This window comes from Dermacentor andersoni, chromosome 5 (assembly GCF_023375885.2).
Source record: "Dermacentor andersoni chromosome 5, qqDerAnde1_hic_scaffold, whole genome shotgun sequence".
NCBI classification, from domain to species: domain Eukaryota; kingdom Metazoa; phylum Arthropoda; class Arachnida; order Ixodida; family Ixodidae; genus Dermacentor; species Dermacentor andersoni.
Genome location: NC_092818.1, coordinates 195,836,776 through 195,855,253, shown reverse-complemented (window position 1 = coordinate 195,855,253; position 18,478 = coordinate 195,836,776). Strand labels below are relative to the sequence as shown.

The 18,478-nt window shown below is 46.4% G+C and overlaps 1 protein-coding gene across 4 annotated transcripts in view; it reads left to right on the top strand.

The window, feature by feature from the left end:
• The window catches only part of bru3 (CUGBP Elav-like family member bruno 3), a 710,212-nt gene that overhangs the window by 668,516 nt on the left and 23,218 nt on the right, over positions 1–18,478 (top strand). For 3 of the 4 annotated variants that reach the window (XM_050179555.2, XM_050179552.3, XM_072288484.1), the window contains exons 5-8: positions 1,007–1,150; positions 3,520–3,597; positions 5,125–5,266; positions 16,105–16,224. In XM_050179555.2, coding sequence (XP_050035512.1) covers positions 1,007–1,150; positions 3,520–3,597; positions 5,125–5,266; positions 16,105–16,224 — 484 coding nt within the window. The remainder of the gene's footprint in view (positions 1–1,006; positions 1,151–3,519; positions 3,598–5,124; positions 5,267–16,104; positions 16,225–18,478) is intronic. The other variant, XM_050179554.3, reaches the window with a different exon arrangement.

Here is an 18,478-nt window from a genome sequence, read left to right as displayed (position 1 = left end):
CAAAGTGAAGTAAGACCACGACAAAAAGAAAGCGCGCTTGTCGACGCTCTGTCGCGTCGCGATTTTATCTTGTTTGACATCCTATTACATCGTAGTAACACCGCATTACGTCGTAGTAACAAACCAACTAGTTCAGCAACAAGTATTTACCAGATGACCGAGCGCACTACGGTCAGCATTGACTCTAGTAGTAAGGGAATAAGTGGTAACATTTATCTACCTGAGGGCAATAAGTCATTAGTCATGCCATCGTGTATTCGTGAAATCATCGTCGTTTTTGTGTATCGCGCACGCACGCACGCACGCACACACATGTTGGGCCGTCTTCGCAGAACGGACAGAAATGCTCGGAAAGTCCTACGATTGGTGCAGCCACGCTTGCTTTATACCGCGCAACATGGTCACAAAGATATGTTAGATGGACGTCATATTTAACCTACGATGCCGTTTCGTGGCGCCGCGCTCGCCGGCTTCATGTTTGCCGCACGAGGAAGTTATACAAGGCTCGCTGGACAATCTTGTGCGACGTCTGTGTCACCGTGTCCTTATACTACGTACGAGTAACCCCGGGTTTGCCGAGGGAGCGACTGTCCGCTTCGCTTGCATAACCGTGGCGCGCGGCATTTGAGCCCCTCCGACCGTCTTTTCTCATTTGCGTAGTATTGCCTGAATTCTCTACACGCTTGTGATCCGTGCTGAATGACGTGTCGGACGCGCGATAGATCTACCCTTGATATTTAGAAATAAATTAGCGCTTTTCTTTTTCATTGGCGCCGCTCGTTTTGCAAGCACCTCGTACTTCACTAAAAGTATATTGAACGTGCACTAGACTTGTATTGTTTTATGTGTGATATGTATTGTGCAGGAGTCCGTTTAATGTACTTCCTCGTGCGTTGTAAGTGCGCATGACCCCTGGCATCTCCTTTATTTACTGATCTTTCTCTGAGTGTGAATTCAGCGATGATCCTCTTTCTCAAGATTTCGGGTGTGTCTTTTTCTATTACAGGGTGCGTCGTCTAGTCTAGTGGTGAAATTTGCCGACACCGAGAAAGAGCGGCAGCTTCGGCGAATGCAGCAGATGGCGGGCAACATGGGCCTCCTCAACCCTTTCATCTTCAACCAGTTTGGCGCGTACGGGGCCTACGCGCAGGTACTCTTCCGCGTATGCAAACGGGCGCGCAATTTTTCGTGGTCGCCTCATCCAGGAGGCAAAGCCTTTGTCGAAAGAAACGAGTACTCTGCGCACATGACACAGCGGACTCAGTGAATGTTAGGCCTCTCCTCTTACTGGAGAGGCAGATGACCCCTTGTTCGAGCTTTTGAACGCTTGGTGAACTTCTTAAAAGCTTTCCAGCGCCATGAGTTCTACAAGCACGACACGACGTGGACAACATTTACACTACCAAAGAATCGTTTCTTTCAAGAGAGGCTGTGATATATATCCTAGCAATCCCGACAAAATTCAGCAGCATGTGGAGGAGTTTCTCAGTATATGTAGCAGTACGAAGTGACGGGGACGCCAACTGACTTTGTCAGTGCAGTGTCATGTCCGAGTGTTTTCAATAATATTAATCTTAAAGAAAGTATGTTTTAATTAGGTAGATAGCAAGTACAATACGTCAAGTGGATGACATTTTCTGCAATTTAATCAGTGGTTTTCCAGGAAACACAGTAGAAGCGACAAAATTGGGGGTGATGCCACGGGAACATTATGCCACCTTGTTCTAGCGACGTTATACCTGCATATTCGGGCAATGTATGGCCAAGGCTAGAAATAAAAAAATAATGTCATTTTATACATTGACAAATAACCCAAACTTCATCATGTCAAGTTTGAAGGCTTACCCTGCACATAAGAGACTCAAGTGTTCAAAAGTGCCGTTGGTCCATAATTTGATGCGATTATACAATTTGCGCCGAATTTAGGCGAGAAATTTAAGACGGGAAGTTTGGCGTAGCTCAAGTTCATCCAATCACTCGAGTTTAATTACCTATTTAGGTAATAGCGACTCCCTGAAGGTGCCACGTTCACAAAGTTGTCACGTGTATGACAATTCCGTGACCGAGCGTTATCGCCTTGCTGTATATCGCGGTAGACCCGCGCACTGGCGCAGCCCACCTTCGAACTGATCTACGTGCGATCAGTTTTGTTCAATGGGCCCATGGATCACTTACCATCGTACTGGTGCGTGCTGGAGAGCTAGCTCGTCGGGCCGCCTAGATTTAAATACTTATTAATTTAATTAACCTTAAATAAAAAAAAATATTTCTCTCTCGCCCTCTCTCTCCGTCGATCACTGACCTTGTATATCGCGGTAATTGTACTCGTTAATGCGGGTGCAGCTCAGCCTTTCAAATCAACGCAATCTTGTGAAGTTGGCTTGCGACTATATTCATCGAATAGAGACGAAGAAAAAGGAAACGCAGGCCATGGCCATGGCCAATCCGCAGGCCATGGCCAATCAGGCATGGCCATGAAGGCCATGCCTGATTGGCTACTCTACACTTGTGAACGCGGTAATAGGTAAGCATATACGAAAAATAAATAGGCATTCAGTGCATACACACTCGTTACGAAGTTTTCGCTGACAGTCACAAGCTGTCACAGTCCAGTCTCCTTCACAAAGCGCACTATCGATTGAAGACCAAGAAGCTTCTGCCGTTATGACAGCTATGGGCAACTGCGAGCGAGAGAGATAGAGAGAGAGAGGTGGGGGGGACGTTCTTGAACAGTCTGTTTCTGATTACATGCATTAGACAGACTCAGACGTAGCCTTCGTAAAGCTCATTTAGAGCGTCGTTCTGCTATGGGAATTGTTCTAAAGAGTTTCTAAAACCAAGGCCAAACTTGTTAAACTGAGCGGTAGATCAGGTGGCCATTGAATGTTTCATAATCGGGCGTATACCCGCTCGTTCCTCTGACATCTAATGCTTTGTGCATTCGACGAAGCTCGTGGCTTGATGCCAATGCTCGGGGGTTGAGCAGCGCAACAGCAGGGAGCCGTCATCTATGTAGGACGACTTCTGATATAACTCACTGTGCGACACTAAATGTCCATGTTGTAAGTTTTTGAAGCAGAGATCCTGTAGTTGGCACTTTCTTTATTCATAGGAATTAAACAAAATCAAATTTTACGGAGGCTTTGGTTGAGGTGGTACACAGAGAATAAGTATCAGAGAACTGGAGCCTCATAAGCCGGCGGAACGTAGGATTTTTCGGATATAGCAGCGTTTCGATAAAATATTTTGTATGTGCTCGTTAGGCTTTATATACTCATATATTTTACACTGATTCCTAGAATAACTTCATTGAGTAAGCATTCGCGTTTTCCGATTCCTCAAGTCCTTTTCCCCGTTCACGTATCTTCACCAAACACATTACCATCTCGCTCAAATGACCATGCTCCTGCACTAAAAATTTTCTAAAGGAAGCTTCGGTGTCATTTGACACGCGTAGAATGTGCTGACGTGTTACGGGCAGATGAAAAACTAGGCGGCGCCATTTTGTTTTTCTCACAGGAGCAACTTCCGACGACCACCGGGGAGCAGGCGCAGTACCTGCCGCACGTCGGACGAGCCCTGTATCACACGGCAACGGTATGCATCGCCCTCTATACAGCACAGGCCTTTAAACCTACTGGAACGAGGGGATACAATGTCGTCATGATAATGTCCCAACAAAAGGAGCGTTGCGATTTTTGTGACCGCCGCCAGCTTACAAAGCTTGCCGATACTTTGTGTGACGGCGGTTGTTTCCCGTTCATTATGGCAGAAACGCAGGCGCTTCGTCGGCAAATGGGCAGCGCAGGTTACCTTAAACAAACTTTTACTCCTGAACTTGATGCCTCCCAGTTTTGGCCTAGTCTGCGGCCACTCGCGAATCGGCAGCGATTCACTGGCACTGAATCTGGGGAAATGGGAAGAGCGTGCATTACAGTACAAAGGAAAGCGACGTACACTAACTGCTTGTGCGATGGATAATTGATGCACTGCGAGGTAGTCGTGCGGGCCGTAAAAATTTTGCTACGGTGAATGCCACCGTGTGCGCTGAATCCACAAGTACTTCCCGCGCGTACACCCCTTTTGCTGAGAGTTCAGATCTTCAAAGATGTGCGACCAGCGTCCGCTTTAAGCCGTGCACTCGTGGACCCATAATGCATCCACAGAGCTGTATACGGTGAACAACAGAGTTCTGCGATTAAAAATGGACATCTATCAAAATGCTCGGAGTGATCAATGACGGGTCTCATTCGGGCTGCGTGTGTACGTTCACCCGTCTTATATCACGTCCGCCAGTTACGCTCGTAGATACAAAGCTCGATTTTTAGGCGATTTCAAACGTAGTCGCTGAGTGCCACCATCACTTGGCGTTCACGTGATACAGACTTCCAGATATAGTGCCGAGCTCGCGGATTTGCGGCCGCACAGCCGACGACTAGCATTGCGTAGACTGCTTCACGTGGTGCTGCTCGTACGCAACATCGTTGTGATTTCGATATTGAGAACGCTGTGCTTTTTTTTCTGTGTCGATGCCTTATAAACCTTAGGTTTAGCGTGAAAAGCGCTCGAATGATCATTTTCTATCCGTCTTTGATATAAGCAAGAAGAGTACGAGTGCCGCATGTACAGGGAGATCCAACAGCGTAGTGTGCGCTTACAGTTATTGTGGCAAAAAGCTGTTATTTCTGATTTTTTTTCTTAACCAACTACGCTTTCAATGTATACTTCTTATGATAATTCTGCATAGTTCATTGTTGGTTCTTTTTTTCGCCACAGGCGGCCAGAGGTGGCTGCTTGCGTGGAGATAATTTTACATTTGCCCCAACTTAAGTGACGTGTTGAAGTTTAACTGTTACTGAAACGTTTCATTACATTTTGTGAGGTAGTCCGACTGCAATGTTTTGAATTGTCCGTCCGCCGAGCACATAAAGAGAAACACGTAAGAGAACTGTGCACCTGTTGTATTATCCTCTAAGGGCATTTGTCACCATGCTTTCTCATCGTCGTTTCTTCCGCGAGCATCATCCGCGTCCTGCATGGCCAGAGTGTGCACGCGTACGTAGTGGTGAGCGCGATCGGGGGCGTGTACCCCCTCGAGCTGATGAATGCGGCACGCGGTGCCAGCTGATGCAGCAGCAAGCGGCGCTGATGGCGGCCGCCCAGGGAGGATACATGAACCCCATGGCGGCGCTGGCCGCCGCGCAGATCCCCACCATCGGCGCCATGCCCAACGGACTGGCCAGCCCCGCGCTCACGCCGACGTCCGGTGAGTTCTGTTCCTCGCCGTACGCCACGCTTCTTTACTCGTGTCGTCGTGTCTTTTGTTATTACCTATATATTTTTTTTTTTGCGTTGTTCAATGAAACGGTTGCAATCTTTGATATCCTCAAGGATTCGACGACAGTTCGTCGTGCCACTTGTCATTATGAAGAATTTATTGGGTTCCAGACGAGGCGCGAAAGAAAGCACGCAGTATTTACGGGTTCTTTGGTCACAACCGTGATAGAACAGATTTTATGCAAGATGTGACAGAGAGAGCACGAGAAGACAACAGGCAAGTTACCCTTCTGCCCTATTGTCCGTGCTTTCTTGCATTTCCGTACATTTACATGTCGTGCATTTCTACATTTGCGAAGCCGGAGAATTGATGCGAAGAATCAAGGAGCACCAAAGAGATGTAAAAGAATTTTTAAAAACTAGGATTATTCTCATTTTTGAACCAAAGTAGGACATCGCGGAAGCGGCGGTCGTTAAGTGCCATAGGAACGGTGAATGTAGCCACAAACAGGTTTGCAATTATGTGCCATTGAAACGTGTATCACCCATAAAAAGAGATGGCAAGTCTCGACAAGAGACTTCAATAAAACTTAGGTTTGGGCTAGTTGGTACCTGGTATTTCTAAGGTCAAAAATTCAGCGCGAAACACAGGACAACCCACAAGGAAGAGACGAGAAAGAGGCGCGTAGCGGATTTCCACGACAAACGCTGCCTGGATACGCCAGCACAGGCGGCGGAGAAACCCGACACCAGCACCGACCGCAGCATCTAAGCCTTCAGACGGACCTCGGCCGACAACATGGGCGCGTTTTGCGAAATATTCCCCCTGCAACTCGGTTGCGAAAGAGCAAGCGCTCTTAGCCGACGAAGTGCGGGTGCGAAGACGGGGAAAGAGCCAAAGAAATCAATTCGGTTTATTAATATAATTGTTGAAGTGAGGATATTTAGGTATAGGTTTTATTCCGTGGCGTAATTTCGTAGAGAACAAAGCCGGTGTCTGACGCATCCGTAGTGGAAGAGGCGGACATAACTTGAACAAAAAATGTAAATGCATAATCGACTAATTAACAAAAGTTCACTAAATAAGTTTCTAACGAATTATGGCACATATAGCAATTTACAAATTCTAGACGGGGAGTTCGCAAGGCTAGAATTTGAAGATCACTGGGAACGAATTCTCAGGATGACACCAGTTTCTATATATTAATTCCCGAACTTTGCGGAGAAATGCATTGGCGTTCCAATCACTTTTCTTCAATACATGAAGGACGCTTCGTTATGAAAGTAAGGGGAACGACAATGCTGTTCTACCGCAAGTTGGACGGCGCATAGCTCGTGAATGGTGTCAAGTTGACATACCTTGCAGTTTTACCCGCTAGAATTCTTACATTTCAATATGTGCCATAAGTAATTAGTTAAAACTCAATTAGTCGAAGACTGTTAAATAATCGATTATGTATTACATTTTTTTCTGTGCAAGTAATGTCCGCCTCTTCGAGTAGACCAGCTCATGGACTAGAATTATTATATCTGCCGCAGGCAATTTTTAAAGAATTTTGAGAATGTTCGCTGAAATACCCTGTATGTGTGCTGTCCTGTTGTTGAGATATGTCGGGTGATGGCGTAGTTCCCGTGAACCGAAAGTCTGGGCGGGAGACATCGAGAGAAACCGGATAAAAAAAATTGAACGTCGAACGCGTTGACAGTATGGACGACGTCTCGTCATAGCAACATAAAAGAACGCATCAACAGGGCCGCGTTAGGAACCTCTTCTCGTTCACATCGTTCGAATATCGTCTTTTACCTTGGCTAACTGTCATCGTTCAGCTTGTGTCACCCAAATGAAAACTTCATCCAACCCATTTAAACTTCATCCAACCAGCCACTCGCTGAAAGCAAATCCACATTTTTCTGTTCCATAAGATTTTCCACCATAACTCTAATCTTCGCTCCCGAAGGATTTAACCAGCACCCCTCATTTCTCATCACCGTAAGCAGCAACAAAAAGTCTCAGTGACCCATTGTAAAACACTAACGTGTGCGCAATCATATTTACCAATAACTTGTAAAGAACTGAAATCCCTACCCGCATTACTGACAAGAATCACTGATCCTTTCTATTTCAAAACGTCTTCACAACGCTGATTACCTAATTACCGCGTTTGTGTTTTGTCCATTAACTGATTTTGGTATCCTGTCTTTGTTCTCCCTCTAATATTATTGTTAATCAATTGTTTTATTATGTTGTAAGAAAATTGTTAGCATTTTTAACTTCTTCCTCTATTGTTCTATATTCTTGTATATGAAATGTGCTTTGTATTCTTTTCTTCTTATTGTGAGTTGCCCTTCCCCTCTTAGATGTACTCCGTACCCTGAGGGTAAAATAAATGCCTGCTGTGTGCTTGCGCTCACTGTACGTCATACCTTATAATGAAGAGTTTTCGGCGGACGTTCGTCTGCACAGTGACCATGAAACCGGCAAAGTAACAGAAACATATTTACTCCTTGACTTGGTCAGATGGCCGCAATGATGTCTTCCATTGACACCTTTGCGTACTGCAGGTACGCATTATACAATGCGTTTATTTATTTATTTTAATGTTGTCGAATACGTTTTCAACAACGTCTTCCGTCAGCCTCTTCAAAAATAAATAACCGAATAAAAAAAGGTACACGCAACGAAGCTCTAACGGGCCTATCGCAATCACCTATACAAAAATCAGCCACTTCCTGAAAATGGTACAGCAGACTACCCGCACGTGAGTGGACAGAGATGATCACGTGGAAGCAAGTGAGGCGAAAAGGCAGCGCCGCACTCATTTCGTGACGCCCGTGGCTGGGTTTTCGGCATCAACGTCCGAGGATGAAGATCGCATTTAGAGAAAATAGAGCCAGTATATTGCAGGTGGGATATCAGAATTAAAAGGATGTTTCAGTTCTTTTAAACAATAATAAGCTGGCCAAGCCGAAAGGAAAGCTTCATTGAGCGGTGGTACAACGAGCAATTTTGTATCAAACCGAATAGGCCCCAGCGAATATATCCCATTGTTCAGAAGATACAGATAGCTTCAGTTATACGACTTGCAAGGGAGGGTTGAGTTGGGAGCGACAACAGCCAAGGAACCGTAGAAGTCACGGACATCGCAGCAAATGTTCAATATAGAAGACAAGGCTTGACCAGGTGACGAAAAGAGACTTGATCTACATCCGCAAGAGGGCGCCGAAATAGGGCTTTGGTGGCAAAAAAAGAAATGATCAGGCCATGAAGAGTTAGTCAACAAACATATAAAAAAAATTATACACACGTTTCCTGTTGACGGAATGGGTGATGAATGTAGTGAAGTCGAAAAAAGAAAATGGCAGCGTCCCCGAAAACAGATGGTACAGTGCTGTTGTACGAAGACATTGTGTTAATGTTGTCGCCAAAGTACACGGTGCAAGCCTTTCCCCATGCGCTCCCATGTCGACACAATCTGGCTACGTGGAGCCAGTTGCTCTAAGCGCTATTTCAGCTGCAAAGCTCCGAGGCACCGTGATATGCGTGCCCTGTCCTTACTTCCAAAAACAATGCTCTATTTATTCGCCAGTCTTATACAACGGGTTCGGCTCAATGTACGGCTTTATGCCTCACATACGTGACGATGTTGAACTTGGCACTTCTATGTTGCAAACTTGACACGGTAGTTTCAAATATGCTTGATATAGTGACAGTAACGGCGGGGGATTTCTTCCACTATACTGGACATTTATTTCTCGCGCAATGTGAAACACACAAGTTTGTTCTTACGAAAGGGTAATGTCGCCGGTAAACGTCTTAGTCTTTCTGAAGAGGCGCTCGAGTAAATCGACGTCGTCACCGCGCTATTTGCATCAAGCTTGTTGTCGGCAGTACTGTGCAGCATAGCGCAAATGGTACACCAGTGGCTGTCGGCGGGCGGAGTGAGTCGTGGGCCCCGTGCGAAGCTGCCGCGCACAAAAGCATCCTTGACTCTAAGCCAGAACTAAGCGCTATTCAATCGAGTCGCAATGCACTCAGCCGGGTGCGTCTCGGCAGTTATACCGTCGGAGCAGTTCAAGTGCTCAATAACTGGCTCTCCGTCGTGGGTGCAACTGCTTCTGGTGAGCCCTTCCCGAGGAAGCCTCGTTCTTTCGCCAGCTGAGTCCGTGCTGCTATTGTGCTCTGTGAAGGCGCTGTCCCTGAAAACGGTCACTGGCAGCTGTCGCTTTGGACCGGCGTGCAACCCTGCATGGCGCTCTGATACACACAGGCTTAGCTCGCCGTTTGAGCAGGCCGTACGATCCAGTTGAATAACTTTGAGAACCTGACTCGCAAGCCGCGTTCGAGTTCCATAGAGCGCACTCTAAAGCGAAGCCCGGCAGGGACCAGTGCGGAATAAAGACCCCCGTAGAATTAGTGTTCGTATACGGAGCTAGGTATAGTGTTGGGCTGAACTCTGTTTGCTTGGCGTTCTAAGGCACACTACTTCCGAGTAGCGAGAAAGCAAACCGACGCCACTAAATGAATGCAAGAAAACAACGTTGGAATGACAGGTGACACCCGATCCAAACTTGAAATTCACTCAGGCGACATTGACGTTATCTCTAGTTGGCAATGTCGACAGTAACGTCGTCCTCAAGGACTACGTATCGGGTGCAGAATTATTATGTCATAATGTAAACTTATCGGCGCTGTATCACTCATGGATGGGTGGAAACAACTTTATTTCAAACCCGGCAAAGTTTGACGACCTGGGCTCGGGTCTCCCATGAGGGGACTTCGAGGCCTTGCCTCGTCGCCGCCTCTCGGGCCTGCTGGACAGCCCACTCTTGTGTCTTGAAGTTGAAGCTGCGCAGAGCGGCGGCCCACTTCGACGCAAGAACCTCCGGAGCTACTGCCATTGTAGCTAATATAACACAACACTCCCACAACATGTGGGAGAGAGTCGCTCTAGTTGCCTGATATAATTTGCAAAGAGCACTCGGGTATTGTGCGGGGAAAATGTGCCGCAATCGCACCGGACTGAAGAAGGTTTGTGTCTGCAGTTGTCGCCAGACGACTCACTCATACTTCTACTCTTGTTATGTTCCTGATATATGGGCAGATTTTCAATTCCCGGAGTCCCCTTCCCTCATACTTATACCGTTCAATCATGTCCTCTGGTCTGTACATTCTACCCTTCAGACAAGCGTACACAACGCATAAAATATTATGTTGAGAAGAATGTTGTGTGTCATGCAGCGTAAGATTCAGCTGCCACAAAGGAACTCTCGGAACCGCGCTATATATATATATATATATATATATATATATATATATATATATATATATATATATATATATATATATATATATATATATATATATATATATATATATATATATATATATATATATATATATATATATATATATGTAACCGAATTAACACACAAAAGATCAGTATAAGCGTGTAGTGCGACGCCTGTTTCTCTTCCCGCGTCGCTCTTCCTGAGCGCGGTTCCGAGAGTTGCAACAGTGAGTTCTTGTTTTCCCATTCGAGCGCGTGTTCGTCCTGTACTTATTTTATTTTCCATGGAGCAGTGCTGCACCACGGCGCCCGTACGAGCAGGCGCGTTCTCTCTAAGCGCTGTGTATCAGCAGCAGCATCAAACTCCGCTAGCGGTGCACTTCGTCGAACGACTCTTCGGCGCTTCCCTTCGCCCACTACCGCTATGCGTATCGCCGTAGCCATTCGCCTCGCGATCTCGGCAAAAAGAGCAGGCACACCGAGCGAACGATTTCTTTCGCACTTGCCGCCGGCGTTAACGACATCGCCACATGTTGCTCACTCGAATCTCCCCGCCTGTACGGCCATGTATAGCGCACTCGCGCTCTAGTCCCTAGTGCGTGTGGTGAGCCCCCGCTTCGCTCCGTATTTCCTTTCATGTCTTCTCTGCGCGGCCGTGCGAATGCTAGCACGAACAGCAAATGCGCAAGCGGCGTTTGCGGCCGCATGCCCGACAGCGGAGCTACGTACAGACAGACAGGCGCGCGCCCGCGAAGTGCCCGACGTGTGTCTAGCCTGAAACGGAGGCTCGTTACTCATTCCGGGCGGCGGATTGCCGCCCACGTGGCCGTGGGGAAGAGGCGAACTTTGGCGGCCAACTCCCCCTCCCCGCTGTATATACCTGCGACACGCGCCGCTCCTTCGCTGATTTCTCTGGCGCCCCGCTTCGTTTGGTCGCTCGCGCCGTGGTTCTCCCGCCGTGGTTGACGGAGCGAAGAGACGGGAAAATGGCTGTCATGATTGGCCCGCCTGCTTTTCTTGCCTCATCGTTCGCTCTCCTTCACGTTTTCCTTCCCGACGAGCACGTACTCGGCTGCTGGCACCGTTCATTTGTCATAGCGTTCGAAGAGACGCAGCAACACGCGCCCCCTTGTGCGCGCTCTCTCCCCCAAGTCGAGGAGAGACGCCATGAACGGGCAAACTGCGTGGGGAAAACGCCTTCCGGGAGACGGACGCCCAGCCAAAAGCGGCAGAAATGAGTTGTACTACGCGAGTTTTCTCGATTGAGTCGAAACGTGGGCATGGCGAGACGGATTGCTCACAGGCGTATCGAGAGCGCGCGCGCCCGCGGAGTGCGGCCGTATCGTGCGTGGGCCGCTTGTGGCCGGTCATTTTGCGATGGTAGAAGCTGGCGCGCCAGGCATCCTGTTCCCTGCGCGTTTGGCTCGTATTTGCCGCTGAAATAGCATGCCCTTCTTATATTCAGCGTATGCGTCGCCGTGTGCGCATGTTGCTTCGCTGGTCTATGGTGCACTTCGTTAGCCTTATTATTTGTATGTGTGTGCGCGTATACAGAACATTCTAAAATAACTTAGAGAGAAGACCGCATTTTCCCGATGACTTCGTGATGTCTCTTTGTTCATGAATTACTGCCTTTGCTATGTGCGCCAATGGCCGGCGCCTTCTCTCACGAACTGCTTCGTGCGTGCTCGCCCAACGCTGTCGCGGAGCGTTCTTGCAAGTCATCGCAAATAAAGTAACGCGTTAATGGAAAGCGAACTAGTTTTACCGAGTAATGTGCTCTGACAGCTTTGTGTTTGCATCGGGGATTGCTTAATGAGCTTAATCACGATGTTGCAACAACGCGCAGAAAACAGAGGCAAACAGAAATCGACAGAGAAAAACGGATCTCACATTTTCGTTTTCACGCTGTCTCGTGCTCTCTTCCACTCAATGGACGCCAGCACGCATTGCGTGCTAGCGACGCAACGTAGAACTCCAGGCGCTAAGAGCAGATTGACTGTGCCGCCTTCGCCATCGGAGCGCCCAACTAGAGTACCAGTTAACTGCAGCGTGCTGCGCAGGGTGTCTACGAACCGGGAAAACTGGGAAAGCTGGGAACTCTCAGGAATTTTGAATAGTATGGAAATACTCAGCGAGAACCCAGGGATTTTGTGCTCCTATATCAGGGAAAATTAGCTTTAATTTTATTGAAAGGGAACGAAAGTCGCGCTAATGCTAGCTCGAGTGACAGAGAGGAATCGTAACGAATCGTCTTTGACGCGCTGTCGTCGGCTGGAGGAGTTGCCAGTGTACAGTCAACGACGGATTTTCCGGACGCCCGATTTTTCGGACATGCCCGATAATTCGGATGGCTTCGCGGCACCATGTACAAGAACGTCTGAAATGTCCGAGTCAAGAACCGTTCGCCGTCCGATTTTCTGTCCGATTTTTTTTGTCGGGATAGCAGGTCCGAGACGGCATTAATCAAAGCCACCACCGCCGCCATTTTGATTATCTCGCCGCCTCGAACCTGCGCTGTCGCATGCAAATCCGCTGGCAGCCGTAGCCACCACCGCCACAAAGCTAAGCCTCGCTGCTTCGATGTTCGCTTCTTGCCGTTCGGTGCCGTGTTTTTCTTTGAAAAAATTCGCAGCTGTCAGCAATGGCATTGACTCCGCCTTTGTAATCCTCGCAATTGCCTTCGAAGCTCGGAATGCGCGACACATTGCGTAATACCAGTTTCCGAAAGTCGGTTTTGCCTCAATTTGGCAAACTTACGCGGTGAGACATACGCAAAGTATTGCGGTGAAGCTTAACAAGCGTAGGAATTGGCAATTGTCACGCGACTAGTATGTACGCCTTAATTATACACGCGTGCATGCTCTGTCTCCTGCCACAGTACGAGCACCGATACGCCTAATAAGTGTACCGGCTGGCCTCCAGAGCCTTTTCGGATATGCCTGTCGCGATTTGAGCCTTTAGGGACAGTAAAAAACATGCATTCATTATATTGAACTGCCCGATTTTTCGGACGTTTTCGCGGCTCCTATGGAGTCCGAAAAATCGGACGTTCGCTTTACAGCTGACCAAGAAGATGCTTCAAATGGTCCGTCGGACGAAAGCGCGACGGAAGGTAGGACGAGAACAAAAGGAACCGACGCATTGAGGAATCAATGGGAAAGGAAGCGTGCCGCTGCTTGTTGGAAGGGGCCTGGTGTCAATAAACAAGGTGTTGGCTGACGTCTAGATGCAGGTATCCCTCATCCAAAGGGATGAAGCAGTGAAATGCAACACTGAGGCGTTGTGCATGGGCCGAGAGTATGTTAGGACAGTTGAAGTTGACCTTCCAGCTGCTGAGAGAGAATCTCACTTGTGACAAAGTTCGGGCCTCATGCCAATGAGCTTGCTATCAGTTGATAGAAATAGCTTATATTCGAAAATAGTTGCTTCTGTAAGCTCTGTATTCGTCTCTTTTTATTCGTATTTGAATGTTCGGCTCGATTTGCAGTGGGCTTTATCATTTTTTTTTCGAAGATATTTGATTCTTTGTGAAATTTACTAACCCCTCCCTTCTGATTTCTTTTTGAATAATATAAACACTACTCCTTACTGTTCAAACTGGATTAAGTCGTTTTTTTTAATACTTACTAGAGAGTGACAGCATCAGGCGACATTGTATCGGCCCGTCTTTACATAAAACAAAGTTTTGTGCGGCCCAGGTAATTTTGCAAAGGCACTCGGGGAAAACCTTGGAAACTGAGGGAATTAGGAAATGTCAACTTGGTAGACACACTGTATGGAGCTGAAAGCAAAATTTACTTCACTGTTAAGGGAAAGCAAGGAATGCACTTATTCGGCGAGCAATAGAATGATCGAGCAGAATAACGTATCGTCGCTAAACGCGATCGCAACAACGTCAAATCAGTCTTGCTGTCTTCTCGATTTGACCACCGTCTATAAAGTCAGTAGCATGGTTAAGATGAGTTAAAAACTGCCGCGGCCATCGCATATGGCTTGGCTGTTTAAGAACTGTTCATGCATTGTCGCAGAGTTACGCGGCACGCATTTTGCTGGTTTCGCCGATGAAGCTTACTTTTTATGCAAGTAAAGTAAGCATGGCCGCAGATAAACAGCGCGAAGAAGGACGTATAGCATGCAAGCGCCGTGCATTTCTACCAACCCGCCCGACTTGCCGTGCCTGTAGTTGCTAAGGCGCACAATTCCACCTGAATTTTCCGTTTTCTAACTTTTGCTTCTGCACGGCTATACTTTCAGTCTTGAAACCAGGGTAGATATAAGCGTGGCTCATGTGCGGTTGGCATATTTTTCACGTCGCTGCTGAAAAGGGCTTTCCAGACAGACATATTCAATGAACCACAACAGAGTTCACCACAATGCAAAATATTCGCAGCAAAACACAGGATGTCAATGGCCATATTGGCTGATGAGGTGCATGCGTCTGGCGAGTTGAATTTCTGTCACCTCTACAGCAGGCTCTGTAGCGTCTTCTTTATGGCTTGATAGACCTCGCACTTCGAGCAACTGTAGAGAAAGAAGGCTTCCAAGAAGAAAAGAAGCCCTAGAAATAATTGTGTAGTCTTGAGCAGGCGATGACGTACTCGGACGAATTTGTCTAGAATCACCTTCGACTTGCTGACAGACACGTCACAGAATGAGGAAAGAACAGAGAGATGCTCAGAAGAAAGTATATTGTAAAGACGCTAGTGTATTCTTTCAGCATCTATCTGCACTTACAACCAAGAAAATAATTTATTTTTCTAGTTTCTGTTAAAACGTGTCTACAAGTCGTCATCTTTAAGCGCTCACAACCTACAAGGTATTCAGCTGCAGGTACAAATGTCAGTAATATTAACAGGCTCTACTATATAGGGTGTCCCAGCTAACGTTAGCCGAGCTGTTCAAAAAAAAAGGAGAAAGAAAAAAAAACGTGGTGCGAGATACGATTACAGTATACCTGTGGTATTCGGTTGTCAGCGTTTTGACACTTGGACACCATAGGTTTTATCATGGTATCTTGCACCGTGTTTCTTTAATGTTTTTTCTCGTTGAACGGCTTCGCAACGTTAGCTGGGACACATGGTACATTGGCTGTTGCAACAACGATGACTACAATAAGGGTCGCCCTGCCTGCGGGATAAGTGCTGCATGTCCCAAAGATCAAAAGCGCGTGCGAGAGGCATCGAAGTGCTCCTCAGCCTTGCGAGCTTGAAAGGGCGTGCCCGCGCAACAGGAATAGCGAGGGGCAACAAGGGATCATAGCAGACACTTGCTCACTTCAAATTCTACCTGTCTTTATGCAGGAAGCGCGTTTAAAGTGCGTTTATTTTCAAGGGATTTAACGTTGTGGGAACCAAACGGAAGCTCTAGTTTAACAAGTTAGCGTCTTCTGTCGTCGTCTGTGTTTTTTATTTTATTATTATGCTTTTTTTTTACTACAGCGGCATGCATGGCAGTTCAGCGTCTCGATGCTTCCAATGCGTCGAGGATTGACGTGTGCAAGGCTGACGTCGCCTGCCGTGTTTTGTGTGCATTGCAGGCGCCACGACACACCCGGTGAACGGAGCACTTCCCTCCCCGACCGTGACCAGTTTTACAGTGGCTCAGGCGAATGGACAGGCGGGTGAAGTCTACACAAACGGCATGCCTCACTATCCATGTGAGTATCTGCGTAAGAACACCTATAGCTGCGGACCGAATACTCAAAAGCAACCAAAAAAGAGCGGGAAAACCTACTTCACGACTGGAACCTACAAACCTCCATGATGACTTCAGCACTTTACTGCAAAATAACCGCTAACTCTTTTCAGTGTAATGAAAGCAGCAAGAACTGTAGGACACGAACTAGGAAGTGAGGACAATGACACCTCCCCCCCCCCCCCCAAGCTCTGATATCTTTATTACGGCAAACTTCACCATACCATACGTTTAAAGCAAATTAAAAAGAAAACCCCAGCAGACTTGCACGGCCTTGCAAATTACGATCTCAACACGAACAGGCTAATACAGAAGCCGATTCTTTCTTTTTTCAACATTTTTATTTCAGGCTTCGTGATATCCTGTTGATATCGCACAGCCCACATATCCCAGCAAATGTCTATCACATTTACACGCTTGACAATGCACAATCAAATGAGGCTTCGACTTGTTCACTGTTTTCGTGTTCCCTGTGTACCAATCTTGGACTTCTTACTTCGTTTATCGTGCCTTACAGTTTGCGCTCTCTTAATTACAACGGAATGAGCATACTGGTTGCATAAGACAGTTGGAAGTGTTTCTTTTACAAGTTAAGCTGCATAACAATTATAGCATGCAGTAAGTAAGAAAGACGGACAAACATATCTTAAGAGGAAGCTTTAGCTCGGGTGCTCCTATCTAAATACACGTAAAAGGAGAATTCGTTTTTCTCGGCAACCACTGCACCAAATTTGGCAAGGTTTGTTGCATTTAAAAGAAAAACTTCAAATCTAGTGACTGTTGGTTTCGGATTTTTTATTTAGGTCGTCAATTTTTATTAAAAATTGGCAAACATCGAAAATTTTCAGTAAACGAAACTATCAAGTTTACAACTCTGTAATTCAGCAACGAAAATAGATTATACAATTCTTTGTATTGCATCTAATAGTACATCTAAAGCGGACAAAATCGATATGTTACACATGAATCTCCAAAAAATTTGTAATATGGAAATATCGTTTTTGCAGAACCCTTGAAAACAACGTAACAAATTCACGTAAGATAAGAAATGACGTATCGAATTTGTCCGCTTTCAATGATCTAATGGATCCCGTTTACATAACCGAAATATCTCTTTCTTATGCAGCGCTATGAATCTGTAAACTTCGTGCTTCTATTTATTTCAAACTTTCGAATTTTTGAAAATCTTTTATACAAAATTCAGGACATAAATGGAAATTCCGTGACCAACAATCACTAGAATTTACCTTCCTCTCTCAAATGCAACAAATTTCGTTAAAATCGGTCCAGGGATTATCTCAAAAAACGTTTTTGCGATTTTACATGTATTTGAATAGGCCGCGTCGGAGTTGGGCCCGAGCTAAAGCTTCCTTTTAAGACATGGTGGTGGCACAATTATGCGTTGTGTTTCTTTTCTCTTTCAGTTACTGATTAGTAAGATTTGTTCTCGCAACAATTTTTTTGCCCGCATTATGCGTCGCTTTTATTGACGCAGCTTATGCAGGATGTTTAAGCATATCTTGTAGTGTCTCCTAAGCCCAGTGACCTTCCTATTGCGTATTTTACAGCGACACTGTATATGGGTAGGGTCACGTGTATTTTTCGTGTGCATCAAAAAGCTATCCTCATCATTGGCGCATACCCCTGTAATCGAGCAAAAAATCCAATGGCTCATAGCCCCGTAATTCAGAGGCTACAAGCACTGAACAAAGTGAAGTGAACAGTGTCTAAATTCTTTCTAAGCACGCGCACAGCATAGAGAACAGCATGTTGAAAACTGTCTTCATCAATGGCTCATACCCGCGGAAGCAAGCAAAAAATACAATGACTCACAGCCTCGTAACTCAAGCTAAAAACGCTCAACAAAGTGAAGTGAACAGCGTTTAAATTCTTTCTAATCATGCGTACAACATAGAGAACAGCATGTTGAAAACTGTCATCATCAATGGTTCATACCCCCGGAAGCAAACAAAAAAAAAATGCAATGACTCATAGCCCCGTGAGGTTCATGGCTATAAATTATATGTACAATTTTCCTATTGACTCGCAAGCGGACAATGCCAGCGACTGTGGCGATGGAAGTCTGTGCCGTACAAACGAAAGATGTAATTGTGGCATCCACTGTTCATGTATCCCCAGGCACACTCAAGTGTGATAGCGAGAAGTTCATGACCATGTACTTTCTATGGGTTAGCCGTGATGGCACGACCCCTGTG